Source organism: Nycticebus coucang, chromosome 13 (assembly GCF_027406575.1).
Source record: "Nycticebus coucang isolate mNycCou1 chromosome 13, mNycCou1.pri, whole genome shotgun sequence".
Classification (NCBI taxonomy): Eukaryota; Metazoa; Chordata; class Mammalia; order Primates; family Lorisidae; genus Nycticebus; species Nycticebus coucang.
Window position 1 is genome coordinate 7,559,841 of NC_069792.1, and position 14,268 is coordinate 7,574,108.

General features: G+C 45.1%; 1 protein-coding gene and 1 long non-coding RNA gene across 4 annotated transcripts in view; one reads left to right on the forward strand and one right to left on the reverse strand.

Annotated features, from left to right (window-relative positions):
* Positions 1 to 255: 255 nt before the first annotated feature.
* On the reverse strand, positions 256 to 13,798 carry SDR16C5 (short chain dehydrogenase/reductase family 16C member 5). Of its 3 annotated transcripts, none has more exons than XM_053559269.1 (7): positions 13,309 to 13,798; positions 11,570 to 11,933; positions 9,123 to 9,254; positions 6,353 to 6,452; positions 4,134 to 4,278; positions 2,858 to 2,983; positions 256 to 523 (listed from the first exon to the last, which is right to left on the reverse strand). In XM_053559269.1, exons 2-7 carry the CDS (start codon positions 11,900 to 11,902, stop codon positions 430 to 432), a joined length of 930 nt encoding a protein of 309 aa, XP_053415244.1. In that variant the 5' UTR covers positions 11,903 to 11,933; positions 13,309 to 13,798; the 3' UTR covers positions 256 to 429. The 3 variants fall into 3 exon arrangements, with proteins under 3 accessions (XP_053415244.1, XP_053415242.1, XP_053415243.1); XM_053559267.1 differs by having other exon boundaries at positions 11,570 to 11,916; positions 13,309 to 13,797; XM_053559268.1 differs by lacking the exon at positions 13,309 to 13,798 and adding an exon at positions 13,045 to 13,232 and having other exon boundaries at positions 11,570 to 11,916.
* The window catches only part of LOC128563798 (uncharacterized), a 106,905-nt gene continuing 106,384 nt past the window's right edge, over positions 13,748 to 14,268 (forward strand). Inside the window, exon 1 of the long non-coding RNA XR_008373891.1 lies at positions 13,748 to 13,834. This is a non-coding gene — a long non-coding RNA (uncharacterized LOC128563798). The remainder of the gene's footprint in view (positions 13,835 to 14,268) is intronic.

The following is a 14,268-nucleotide window of genomic DNA, read 5'->3' on the forward strand; positions in this document are numbered from 1 at the left end:
TTTTCTCAAGTGCTGACTCTCAGAGGTTGGAATTAGAATTTTTCCAGGGTCTTCAGTTCACAGCGGGTGGTGTGACTCTCCCACACCACCCGCTCCTTTGAGCCACCTCCCCAGTGACCAAGCTCCGGGTAGCTCACGAGAGGGGCTCATCACTCCTGCGCATCTGTTGCAATTGGAAAATGACAAAAATGGGCTGTCTTCATTTCTGTGGGGGGTGAGGGGAGAAAAACAATAAAAAACAAAGCTCAACAGACAAGATGATAGAAACGTTATTTTTTATATTGGTTGAAAATTCTAGTCTGGATAACAGACTGAGAATGGTACTTGTGGCCTCCAGATATATTCTATGTCGCACAAAAATACTTTTGTTCATTGAAACATGCAATACGTAATGTTGGAGATCAGATGATGTCAGTCACGAGCTTCTCTTTAGCATTTCTTCTTCTGGCCAGTGAAGCCATCCATTGCATGGAAGATGTCCACATAGTCAGCTATGAGCAGTCCCATCTTGACGGGCAAGATGCTGAAGGGAAGACAAGAGTAAACTTTCTTGCTTATCATTCCTAAATGCAGTTTTACCAGCTCAGCTGCAAAGCAGGGTCTCCTCCTGTTGGACCTCAGGCCATTCCCTCCTGCATGTGTTACCCTGCCTTAGGGCCGCCCACCTCAGGGTGATGGGGCCTGGTCCACTGTATGGGAGGACAATTGCTCGGGGCCTTGACAGCTGTGCTGGCTTTACTTAAATTATTCAATTGACTTTGCATTTCAGTTTCCAAAGCATCCCGTCCCTACACTCCCCGAGCAGCGGCACTGAGGTCTTGTGGAATGAAGCAGGCTTTGGAGGCAGACAGGCCCAGCTGGAATCTGAGCTCCAGGGGCTGACTCGGCCTGCAGGCCTGAGTTCCCTCAAGTGGAAAATGAAGTTGCTGACTTTCCTTTCCAGGACTGTTGCGATGAGACATAAGAGCTCCTTATGTCTCTGACAACACTGAGCTAAGATTGCACATCTTCTCCATTCCCACCCAACCTCCGTAGCCATGTTTACACACGATCTTTAACCTGACAGGGTACTCTGACCCACTGACCTCGAAATTCAACACTACAGAGCGAGGAACGAGCAGGCACAGGAACGCTGGGACGTGTCCTGAGGAGGGGGAAGGAAAGGACCTCATGCTCTCTGTCCCTGACCGGCACCCTAGGATCTCCAGGGGGTTCATGCCCTTCCCATCTTCAGGTCTAAGGTCAAGTGTTACCTTCTTGGTAAGACCCCTCCCTTCTCACCATACTTAAAATTAAACCTCAGCCGGCAGCCCTCTCCCTACCACTTCTTTTCTCTGCTTTGTATTTCTTCAGAGCACCTTTCACCTTATCTTTTACTCCACTTTTTTGTTTCTCTCTTCCCTGGCACCCGCCACAGGGCAGGGACTATTGTCTATCTTGTTCTTTGCCGTCACCCCAGATCCTAGGACGGTGGGCAACACCATGACACACACAGCACTCCCCAAATGTTTGTCGAATGAATGTTTGAAGGAGTGTTTGACGTGATCTCCTTCAGTGAGCCTTTAGCCTTCTCAGGAAATATCTATCCCTCTCTCAAAATGTGGCCCAGAACTAATATGTCATGAAAGTAAATATAACCTCCACAATTACTCAAAAGGGAAAAATTAAGCACTATGCTATGAATGCACACTTTGCCCACTAAATAGGGGATTAAACTTCAAGCTGTGACAAACATTGTCTTTACATCATAAGTGAGGAAACTGAGGAATAGAGAATGAAGGGCACGCTCAGAGTCACGGACTCCGTAAATAGTGGGATCATAAATCCAGGCTTCAAATCACTTGTCAAAAACCCTTTGCCCTCTCCCACACGGCGTTTTCCAGCCACCCTGACCCCTCTTGTGCCACATGAAGCCTGGGAAAGCAAGGGGATGTGAGACTGATTTTTGGTTGATAACATAAAGTAGATATGATTAGTTAACAGGAAAAGAAATTTCTGTATACAGGACAGGCAACGGCTGCTCCCCTGCCCTGTGGTGGACATGTTCAAATAAATGAAAAATTGTCATTCTCGAGAGGAATGGAATTACAGAGAGCTGTGGGGCAAAGCTAGAAGCAATGAGAGTTAAAACAAGACAGATTTCAACTCAGCAGAGGAGGAGCGCCATCATGGAAGGTGCTTCCTTGCAAAGCAGAAGCCCCTGTGAGAGGAAGTAGAATTAGATGGCTCCTTCTGGTCTAGAAAATGGATGAGATTGCAGGGATGGGCAGCTGCTCCAGAAGTTCAGCACCACCATGCCTGTCTCCGGGTCAAAGGTTCCAAAATGTATTTGATGCATTTTAACACCAGGGAGGGTGGGCAGTAATACTCTCCTGTGCTTTTACGAGGTGGTTTTCTTTTAAGTTTTTTTCCCTCCAAGTCTTTAACCCTCCCTTAGCTCACACTTGTCCTCTCTTTCCACTTTTACCCACAACACACACTTCTGAGGCCTTGGCTTGCTGTTGGGCCTTGACACAGTCTTCATCCATCATGATTGCTTATGATGAACACAAGGAAGTCAGACTGCATTTGAGTCTTTCCATATCATTCAGTAAATCCACTTCTTTTTGACAGCAATGCAATACTGAAGTGGCGGGAAGGTTGCAGCCCCATTTTCTTGCCTCTCAAGGGGGCAACGAGGCAAACTGGGGGTTGTATTCGCAGTGGTCACAATGATGGGATCAATAGGACTTACGAGATTTTCCCTTTTAAAATTAATTCATTTAACAGATATTTTTTAGAGTGGCTCCTCATGGTGAGATTTGGTATAAACAGTTGATTGGCACAGTGGGGAAATAACAGAAGCTAATGTCGTTACCTTTTTAAAAACATCAGGAAGTAGATACACTTTGGCAGGTACAAGTAAAGTTTTTCTTGCAGAATAGCATCGACTATTTTTCTGACCACATATTCTGGTTCCAGAATTGGCAATAGAGAAGGACAGCTAGGGTATAAAACACACACACAAATAAATAAAACTGAAATTAATACAAAAAATTTTTCCAGTTAGGGATAAGTAGGATGTAAGACATTACCACTCTTTCCCTTGCAGATTTGCTCCCTTATTATCAATGCATAGAGTATAACTAGAATTTGAAGTAGAAAATGATGATTCCAGTCAAGGCAAGGATGTTAACTATATATGTAGCAGTATATGTGAAACCATCTTAAACAAATGTGCTAAATATTTGTAAAAGCGAGCTGTTGAAAACATATTACCTGCCAACTTCATGAGATGCAGAATTGACTGCATGTTTGCATTCCCCACCAAAATTCCCAACTATGACTGCATTTGGAGATGTAGCCTTTGGGAGGTAATTACATCTTGAGGGAGGGAGGAGCCCTCACAAATGGGATCAGTCCCCTTATAAGAGCCTCTTGGCTCTTTGATCTTGGGCTTCCAGCCTCCAGAACTATAAGAAGTATTAACAATTTGTTGGTTATGACTCCTAGTGTATGGCATTCTGTTTTAGCAGTCCCTTTTTTTTTTTTTTTTTGTAGAGACAGAGTCTCCCTTTATGGCCCTCGGTAGAGTGCCGTGGCCTCACACAGCTCACAGCAACCTCCAACTCCTGGGCTTAAGCGATTCTCTTGCCTCAGCCTCCCGAGTAGCTGGGACTACAGGTGCCCGCCACAACGCCCGGCTATTTTTTGGTTGCAGTTTGGCCGGGGCCAGGTTTGAACCCGTCACCCTCGGTATATGGGGCCGGCGCCTTACCGACTGAGCCACAGGCGCCGCCCAGCAGTCCCTTTAATATAACCAAGTCAGAGCTCCTTCATTGATTTCCAGTCCTCCTGGAATCAGAGAAGACGGTAGAATGGGATAGCGTGGCAGGAAAGGGGGCCGTGAAGACCCAGGAGATGAACAAGGAGACCTGGGGCCCAGAGTTGACACTGCCCTGATAAACCACTTGCACTCAACTCTGTATTTTACACACAGACACATACAAAGAGAGACAGAATTATGAAACCATTTATAAATCATGCTGAATCCTAGAAAAATAGCTTCTAAATAACATTAAAAAACAGACAAAACAAAATCAAACAGCCATTTTTAAGAATGTATTTTCTTTGCCATCAAAGGACATACTTACCCAGTAGTACAACCTTCAAACATTCCAGTTTTTATAAAAAATGGGCACACAATTGTGGTTTTGATTCCCTTTTGTTTTTGAACAAATGTTTCTACGAACATAGATTCAGCAAATCCAAAGGCTGCGAATTTACTTGCACAATAATCTGAAAAAGACAAGCACTGAGTCTTGTGTGTATTCCCAAGTTTTACAATGGCCTTCCATTAAAGTTTACTTATAACACAAACAGTGACAGAGAATGTGATACCAAGGTGAGTTCTCCTTTTGTATAATCTTGGTCTCCTCCCACTGGAAGGCGTGAGCAGGGAGTGGGAAGTGATATGGTCAACTGAAGGTCAGCTGGTAAGGCTAGGTGGACTCCAGGACAAGAACGGCTGCAGAAATGCTCCTATAAGTCACCTTGCTAAACTTTACATGCAAAATCAAGAATTGGCAACCCTGGTGTGATTGTTATGGGGGGCCCAAGATGTGTGTCCAGCCCTTGTCTCAAAAAACTGCAACCCCATCGGAGCACGAAGGCATATTAGAGAAGAAATAAAACAGTAAGTGATGTCGGGATCTAGGCAAGAATTGGGTCACGGTTCTCAGATCAAGTTTGCTGCCCAGTATTACTCTTCCACTTCCAGAGGAAAAAAAGGACTTGGTAGCTTTAACCTCCACCTCTTCAATGCCTTGAAAATGCAGGGGAGGGGGAAGTAGAATGTGTCATTTATGTGTTTTGAGGTGTCCTTAATCATAGTTATTTCAAAAACACAACCCCAGTATTGAATTCACTGAGTGAAACAATTTGGAGAAGAAATGGGGTTTGGGAGGATCAGCACTTTCGTTGGCCTCTCACTATCAGAAACAGGCATGTTTACTTGTCATGTTGTGATGCAGCTACTACAACTGGCAAGAGCCAGGCTGCCCATGCCAGACAGGGCCGCCCACCTTGTGCTGCCCGGAGGGTGAGGCAGAGGCTAGAGGCAGGCACGGTAAGGGGAGGACCTAGCACTCCCAGGATCATCAGGGTCCTGTGGTAGGAATTCAGCCCCCAAGACCCTGATGAACAGATGTGGCCCAAAACCCAGGGTATCTGCCCTGTGAGCCAGCACACCTGGTACCTCTGAGGCAGGGTGGCCAGTCCCCACCTGGTGGGGAAATGAAAGGCTTACTATTTCTAAGATGAGCTGGGGGCAGGAAGTCTCGTGTCTGCAGATAGAAATATTGTGTCCTAGAAAAGACTGATGAGGTAGAGAGATGCTTGTATGACTTCAAAGGCCGGTGACTTATCACACATGTAAGAGAGAGGCCATGCTAACACCTGATGAATTCTAAGAACAGAAGAAGGAAGTCCGGGATCCAGGGAGGATAAACTGGTGATATTTTGAGTGACTGATGGTTCTAAAAAACCTATTCACATAACCAATGTACTGAGCTAGGACTAGTTTTGTGAATCTTGAACTATGCCACTTAGCTCAAAAGCTCCAGAAAGCACCCAATCGGCAAATTCCCTTCCGCTGAGAATTGCTGCTGGCGCTCTATTGATGAGTCTTTGCAATCTTTGTAAGCCAACATGCAGGACATGTGTTCTAGGGGATGACCTGCTGGGGAAGGTCAAGAGTTCTGCTGCTCTTACAGCTGGCTTCTGAGGTGGACCTCCTTGGCTGAGGATTTTGGTGGGTTTCTGTGCCCCTCCCCACTGTTACTGTTAAGTCAGCTGGCTGTTAGCAAGCAGGTCTTCAACCAGCACGAAAGCAGAGGTTAATTTGAGTTTCTTGTAGTGACAACTTTCTTCAAACTCACAGCAGGAGAGGACCACTTAATGGAAACTTTAGTGCAGGCGAATTTTAGAGGATAATGGTTGTGTTGATCATAGGTGCAAAAAAAAAAAAAATCTATCAGTGAGGCCTCTCTCTCTTTCAGACCCAGGGGATTACATAAGACCTAATAATTCCAAAGGGCATCATCTAAAGTTGTCACTGCAAGAAAACTTAAATTAACCTCTTTGCTTTCGTACTGGTTGAAGACCTGCTTGCTAACAGCCAGCTGACTTGTATCTGATGGGCATGCTACACAATGAAATTCTCCATATAGTCTTCTCTTATGACCTATACCACTTCTTAGTTTTTATTATTAGTGCATCCAATCAATGCTAATTATTAAGAGCTATTATGCAAGTAATTTTGCAACTGTAAAGTAAGCAATTGTGCAATTGTAAAGTACTACTTTTCTCTTACCTGCCAGCCCATTTACTCCAATTAAACCAGCTGAACTTGAAATGCAAACCAAATGTCCATGCTCATTTGCAATCATAGCAGGGAGAAAGGCTTTATAAGTCTAAGAAGAGCAAAACAAAACTTTTAACATTTAATATCACATGTATGCTTTTCTTACATGTTTGTAGGATCATTGTAATTAAAAAAATTTTTCAGTTCATAAAAATACCTAAAGGTACTGAGTTATAAAAACTTAAACAACTGGAAAGTAACCATTTTAACTGCTAAACAAGTATTTTCCTGTAGAAAGTCCAATATCATCAAAAATAATTTATTTAGACATATATTTGTTCATATTTGGCTTTTAACAACATTAGTAAGAAAAGAATTAAAGTAAAAAAAATTAAAGTAGTATAAGACAATCTTAATTGTAGCAGCCACAATCCAAAACCTGACATGGTTACTAAAAGATATGATCACTTAGATTTTTATTGCCTTGGCTTAATTTTGAATTCCAAATTTCCCTAAATATTATTCACAGATCAATCTGTTGTTGCTTCAATGAAAAAAAAATGCTGTGTTTTATATAATAACTTCCTTCCTCTTCCCTCTCTGCCCTTCTTTTCCTATTGTTTTTCTTCTTTTTTGCTTCCTTTTATCTTTTTTTTTTTTGAGACAGGGTCTCCCTGGGTAGCCTAGGCTAGAATACTTGGATTAATTTCGAATTACAAATTTCCCTGAACAATATTCACAGAATGATCTGTTGTTGGCTTTGATTTAAATAAAGCACTTTGTTGTATAAACTCCTTTCTTTCTTCCTTCCCCTCCCCTCTCCTCCTTCTGTCCTCTCTCTTTCTCTCCTCCCCCACTTTTTTGGAGATAGGGTCTCCCATGTTATCCTAGGCTGGAATGCACTGGCTTTAATCTGTGCCTCCACCTCCCAGGTAGCTGGAATGCCACTCCCAACTAATTTTTCTATTTTTCGTCTCACTCTTGCTCAGCTGGTCTCAAACTCTTGTCCTCAAGCAATACTCTCACCTTGGCCTCAAAAGTGCTAGGATTACAGGTGTGAGGCAGCACACTTGGCGGAATAATAGCTGTTGCTTTTTATTCTATTTCATAAAACAAAGTATCTGTTTAAAATAGGGTGGGTCTGAGGACTGTAGAACACCTTTACCTATGATTGAGCCCTAGAGAAAGAAGGTGACAGAGAGAAATAAGCTTTTGGAGAAAATGTCTTCCGCAACAAAAAAGTAATTAATCCAATCTGAAGACAACCAGGAGGAAGTAAGAAAAGGGATCTCTTACAAAGGGCAAACATCCTTTGCAGGCCTGCATGGCAATGGGTCTCGGAGTGAAACTAACAGAGAGAGAGAGGAGGAAAAATGGAAACAAACACAGGAACAGGAAACACTGAAGAATGATAAAAGGCACCCTGGGTCAGGGGGCTGCGACCAGGCCCTGCACTACCTTTGAGAGCCCGGCCAGCGGGCCGCTCTCAGATTTTCTGCCACTAAATCACTACCTCTGTGTCTGGCAATGTGCGGGTGCTCAAAGAATGTATGTGAACTTGGACGGATGGAGTGAACAGAGCGAGAGGATACAAGAGGGTTCCTGAAAACACCGGCATTTAAGGAACAACTAGAAAGGAGTGAGGGAGAAAGAGGAGAGCAGGCAGGTGATGGGGGAAAACAGTGTGGTAGGAAGGGAACACACAGCCGTGGAGTGGAGACTTCTGCGGCGGGCACTGTCTTCCTCTTCATCCTAACTACACAGGGATCACAAGCACAAAGAGGGGGATATGTGGAACGAGGGACAGCGTTTGCAGTTGTTCCTACAGGAACACAGTGGCCACTACGTTCTGAATCTTTCTGTTCTTCTCCTGAATACAATATAAAACACCAAGAATACCACCAGCACCGTTACATTTTTGATTGAAGGAGGGACCAGAAAATCTGCAAGCTCCAAGTTACATTCGAAGGCTGCCAAAGAAGAGTTGGGTGAGAAAGTGTAGGGAGAATGGAGGGGAAGCCCAGAAGTCTCCAGCAAATACTCCCAGAAGGAAAGAGCCTTGGCGACGGAATAAAGAGTGTCAGCAGAGCTGGAACCAAATGGAGAGGCTGCAAGATGGTGCATGCATGGCAGTGGAGGCCTGAGATAGCTGGTCTCAGCAGAGGCCCGTAAAGTGCATCTTTTGGAATGGAGTGCACCACTTTAGAAGTCAGGGCTGTGCCCTGGAGGCTTGTGGTCAGCAGGCTGCTGGTTGAACCTCCCCTTCCTCCAGTTAGGTACTGAGTAAGGAGAACTTTGGTCTTGGTTTGCCCAGAGCAGACCTTATTAACACTTGTTTATTGGTAACACTCCTTTTCACTTTCAAAAGTGCCCCAACTGAAGCAAATTATACAGTCACCCCAACCACATTTAAGTGCAGTCATTTGCTAGGTAGCCTGGAGCTAGCTAGGCTACCTCTTACCTCACTGCGCTGCTTTAAGGAATAAATGTGAACTGCCTGGAAAAATCCCCAACACTTGACGACAATTAGTAAACAGAGAACAACCAGGAAGAACAACCAGGAAGACAGTTCGGCCTTTGTAGAATTCCCTGGGCAGAGGTTCTGAGGGCTGTAGGTTAATTGGGATCAGGAGCGTACAACTGGCTAGACCAGGACAAATTCAGAACTGAGAAGTCAGCACTTTATTTATTTTAAAATAAATTTGCAGAAGAGCAGGAGGAAAGTCCTTCTAAATGCCAGAGTAATGTTATATTTATTATGAGAAGAAACAGTAATTACCCATAAATGTGCTTTGAAATTTACATCAAATGACTTTTCCATAAGCTCATCGGGGCAGTCGAGGAACTTTTTCCCTGTTACGATTCCAGCATTGTTGATTAGGACAGAGACATCACCAACTTCCTTTTTAACCTGATTTGAATAATAAGAGCAACATCACCAAGGTAGGAATTCTTTATATGAACTGGATTTTATTATCCTATAGTTTTATATATTTTTATCCTTGTTAACTCAGACTGAGTTTATGTACTCTAAAAATAAGATTGGTTTTATCTCCTTGGTTGAGTCTACAGGGCACCAGTGAGCCAATTCTGATATTTTTTTTCTCCTTTCTTCCTCTCTGGTTAAGACGGTTCTAATGTTGAAAGGTCCTTCTATTATTAGAGATGTCCCTACATTCAATGATTAGTGATTTTGTTTTGTGCTCGTTTTCATTAATAAAATGGGACATAACAATAGCTCTATTACAGTCAAACGTCATATAGATCTAGACTCAGCAGACGTGGAGATGAAGGTGGAGTTGGGAACAAACAGAAGAAAAAAGAAATACAGTCATGCATCGCTTAATGAGGGGGATACATTTTAAGCAATATGTCTTTAGATGATCTCACCATCATGTGAACATCAGAGTGCACTTATAGAAACCAAGATGGCACAGCCTACTGTGCACTCAGGCTACAAGGTGTAGCTTATACAAACCTGTATGGCATGTTACTCTACTAAATATTGTAGGCAACTATAACACATTGGTAAATATTTGTGAATCTAAATGTATCTAAACATAGAAAAAGTACAGTAAAGACAGTATAATAATCTTATGGGACCACTATCGTATACCTGTAGTCTGTTGTTGAATGGAAATGTTATTACATGGTACATGACTGTATGTATTTTAAACACACCAGGCTGATTGGAATCTGCCTTTCCTATTTTCATTAACTGGCTATTTTTTTTCTCTCCAAGGATATATTTTCTGAACTTGGGGTTTAGCTATGATCTGGGGACCAAAGCTTTCAAAGTTATGAGGACTCAGCAGACATAAAATGCTACCATACGACACTAAAAGGTTTTTCCTTTATTACTTGTCTAAGGGATACTTACTAAAAATTCTCTGGTACTTTCCTTCTAAAATAAAAAGTGGAAGTGGTTGGTTTATAAGGGTGGGGAGTTATTTGCTTCCCATGAATTTAGAAGAGCACATAAATAATTCCCTCAAAGACCCCAAAGAGTCAGAAGCTAAAAAATGTGCTAGCACTATGACATTTGACCATTTCTGAAGCCAAGTATCTGGGTAAGAACTAAATCTCAGATTCAGGGAGAAGGGAAGTAATTATTTACAATGCTTCCTATGAGTTTGCTCCATAGCTTATGATCTTCAGTGTTTAAATACGAATCAGTTATTGCTTAAGACTGGCCAGAGAAGTTGTATGCAGTATAAGTCACCATGCCGGTGACTGGTGCTTAATGTATACATTAAGCTGAATGTGTGAGGTCTGCTGCAGCAGGGCTGGGTTTGGAAAGGTGCTCCCAGGGTAAGACTGGTGATCTTGTCTGCTTTGGATCTCTAGACTTTACTGAGCAGCCTATGATTGAAAGTAAAAAACTCACCAGCCACTGATCTACAGCCTTAGCAAGGGGATCCTGATTGAGTCTAGAAGCTATGTAAGAACTTTACAGTCTAGTTGGGCTGCTTATGGCAGACTTGGCTGACTCCGCCCTTCTCATTAAACTGGGCAACCGTGGGAACCACAGACAAAGTGGTCAGGAGAGTGATGTGTGAAGTACGCAGGCTGATGTGGAGGCACAGAAATACTATGGGGACAGGTATGTGCCTCAGGGAACTAAGGAAATCCTCACAGTTGGCACACTGGAGCTTTAGTTTCCTGAAAGCTTTACTTATTACCTGCATCTGCACAATCGCCAAAGAAGCAAATGAGGCTAAGAGTCTGTAGGATCAATGAAAAATTCTGATTTTCTTCTGGCCACTGATGAGAAGCACACATTCAAATGTAACGTAAGGTGTTGTGGACACAGCCTAGATTTAAAATCAGCCTAAATATGGCTTCAAAGCCTGGCTATGACCCTGGTTGGGTTATTAAATCTCTCTATAGCTCAGTGTCTTTATCCTCAAAGAAGGCTGCCTCCATCTACCCTGTAAAAGGGGACAGTTCAGTCAATACACTCATGCGTGGGCTGTGTTTCTAAGCCTCAATTTCCTTATCTGTAAAATCATACCAGTAATGGGTTTTGCTTTGTAGGGCTTTAATACATACAGGGAACTCAACACTGTGTGTGGCATATTGGAAGAACACAAACATCATAATCTCCACTCTACTATAATATTTTTTAAGTTAAAGGGACATTGGCTAATAGGCTCTGAGAAAGGCAAATGAACAAAGAAACTGACTTATGTCAAGGTACAAAAGTAAGAGTTACCCAAGAGTTACCTGATCGGCCACCCTGTACACGTCTTCTCTCCGACTGCAGTCACAGGTGTAGGCGTGCACTCGTGTGGCTCCGGTTTCCTGAACCATCCTGCTCGTCTCCTCATTCCCCTCCGTGTTGATATCCCAGAGAACAAGCACAGATCCCAGGCGGGCAAACTGCAGGGCTAAGAGCCTTCCGAGGCCACTGCCGGACCCTGTGATCAGGACTATTTCACCAGCAACGTTCTTCCGTGGCTTTGGGAGTAAGCCAAAAATCATTGCCTCCACAAAAGTAAACAGCAATTTTCCTAAGAAAATGAGGAATTTCTTTGCTGACTGCCGTGTGGAAGACATGTTCTGGCTGCCACCTATATAGAAAGACAGACTGATATAAAGATAGAGTAGTCTCTTTCCTCTGAGTTTTCTTAATTTACGGAGCTCTTCCATTCTGAGATAGTGGCAGCCCCTGAGACGTGTGACTTAAACTTCTCTCCTGGTAGCAGGCTCTGAACTCAGACAGGAACTGGACCCCACAGGGAATGTATCTTTGCCCAGCTTTCTTACCTGGCACCAAGCCTAGCACATACCTGCATGCCTGGGGTGTGTTGTACACAACAGAAATGTTTGTCCATCAGGAACTGTAACCACCTCACCCAAATTCAACCCCAAAGATAAGTTCACTATTTCCTCACAGCCTTTCTTCACTTTTGGCCGATTCCACCTTCAACGTCTTGACCGTATCATGTTTATGATCTGACTGACCCACCTCTGGGTACATTCTCTTTTTAGGTTTTCTCATTTGCACCATTTTCTTTCATTTTGCCTTACTAATTAAAATCTGAGATTGGAGAGGAAAATATAAAATCTTGTCTGTCTAAAGTATTTGAAGTAATTAGGTGTTCTTTTTTTTTTTTTATTGTTGGGGATCACTGAAGGTAATTAGATGTTCTAACCTTGCCCGTGGGATCTGAGATCAGCACCAGAAATTCTGCTCCGAGGATGTCCTCAATCACTTATCACCCTGACCTGTGACTGAAGGTGTTGCTGATAGCACAAGAATGAATGATCTCTGGCTATTCCAATGAAATCTGGTTATAGTAAGTACATTTACAAACAAAAGTGAATGTATGGTTCCCTATTACTTAAAGGGTCTCCCCAGAAAGTTATAGAGTGTGTTAAAGTGCAAGCGGCCAAATGCTTCTTTGGTGTCTCCATGACACCGCCTCCCCAGTCCGAGAAGATGAGCTTTCTCCCAGCGAGGTGAACAGGTGCTGCAGCAAATCTACCCAGGTTTGGGCTCCGGTCAGAATGTGTTGGGAGGGATGACTGGGTAGACAGTGTCACAACTTGGGAAGGGGTGAATTTGGGGCAGGAGAGTGGGGAAGGTGGGTGGACTGAACAGCAGAGAGGAGGGAGCCTGGGCAGAATGGACTGAAGGGGGCTCCCAGAGGCATCCCTCCCTCTTCCCCAGGTGGGGAGAAAGTCTGGAAGCTCACCCTTCCGGGGCTTGGTGTTTGCCGCCCCCAGGGGAGCCTGAGCCTCGGGGACACGGCAGCCGTGCGCTCCTGGGAAGCGCGGTGCTCTCGGGCTGGTACCAGGTCAGCCCAGAGCTCGCTGGCCCGCGCCCTTAGCGCGCGTCCCGCGTTAACCCGCCCGCGGGCAGCCTCGCCTGACCCCGTCCCGGGCGCGGAGCCGCGGGACCACGAGGCATGGCCTCCTTCTGGAGCCAGCCCCTGGGGCCGTCGATCTCCGCAACTCACCCAGAAAGGTGCTTGGCTGCCGGCCGAGAAGCTGACCTTGTCCGCCTCAGGCACCCGCGTACCTGGCTCGCGGCTCGGCCTAGTTCAGGTGTTTGTTCCGGGCGCAGGCGGGAGAGGTCTCCCGGCTGCCGGAGGTGGGGCCGCCGCTCGCCCCCGCGCCGCGTGGGCCGGGACTCTTTTCCTGCTCTCTCGCGCAGGTGGATTTAAGGAGCTGGGGATTCGATCTTGGCGACTAGACGCGCGCGCCGGGACTTCTCGTGGTTTAAAATTTCCAACGCTCAGGCTGCATCCCGGACTGTTAAATCTGAATGTCGGGGTTGGGAGGGGCCAGGCATCAGCATGAGAGAAGCTCCCCAGGTGTTCGCAAAGCAGAGCCGGGAGGTTGGGCTCCACAGTGTCCCAGAGCCAGGGCGGCGGGCGCAGGACGCGTCCCGGAGCCCGCAGGGCACACGCGAGCCCAGCTGCCTGCAGCAGCGTCACCTTCCCCTCCTTGGGGTCCCAAATCACAGCCTCCGTGGCCCGGAAGGTAAGGGAAGGAGTGTGGGCGTGGGCTGGGGAGCCTCCGCGCGGAGGGGGTGCGGCGCTGGCGGGCGGCCCAGGGGAAGAGGGCGAGGGGGAGAAATTCCAGTAAGATGAAGTTGAGAAATAAGAGTAAAAGTCAGCAGGGCGTTCTCACCCAACCAGTATTTGTTGAACATTATCTCTGTGTGCAAAGATCGAGACGATACGGCAATGTTATGCCTGTGAAGAAAATATAAACATTCATTAATAAAATGAACGAAAGATCTAATATAAGCACGTGTCTGCTGAGATGCTTGTAATGGGGGGTGGAGTTTGATGCGTAGAATGAGGAGCTGAAATGACTCTAAATTGTGAGATGTCAGGACACGATTGGGATTGGATGTTATCCCGGAGCTGGGTAGGACAGAAGGAGGGGTGAAGACTCCTGAACAGCTCTAG

Bases quoted from the DNA above. Each gene is read 5' to 3' on its own strand.
- SDR16C5 (XM_053559269.1), bottom strand. From the start codon at position 11,902: ATGTCTTCCACACGGCAGTCAGCAAAGAAATTCCTCATTTTCTTAGGA. The intron at 9,255-11,569 runs GTAACTCTTGGG...TATTCAAATCAG, and splicing joins TGTACAGGGTGGCCGATCAG to GTTAAAAAGGAAGTTGGTGA. The intron at 4,279-6,352 runs GTAAGAGAAAAG...TGTCTTTTTCAG, and splicing joins TGGAGTAAATGGGCTGGCAG to ATTATTGTGCAAGTAAATTC.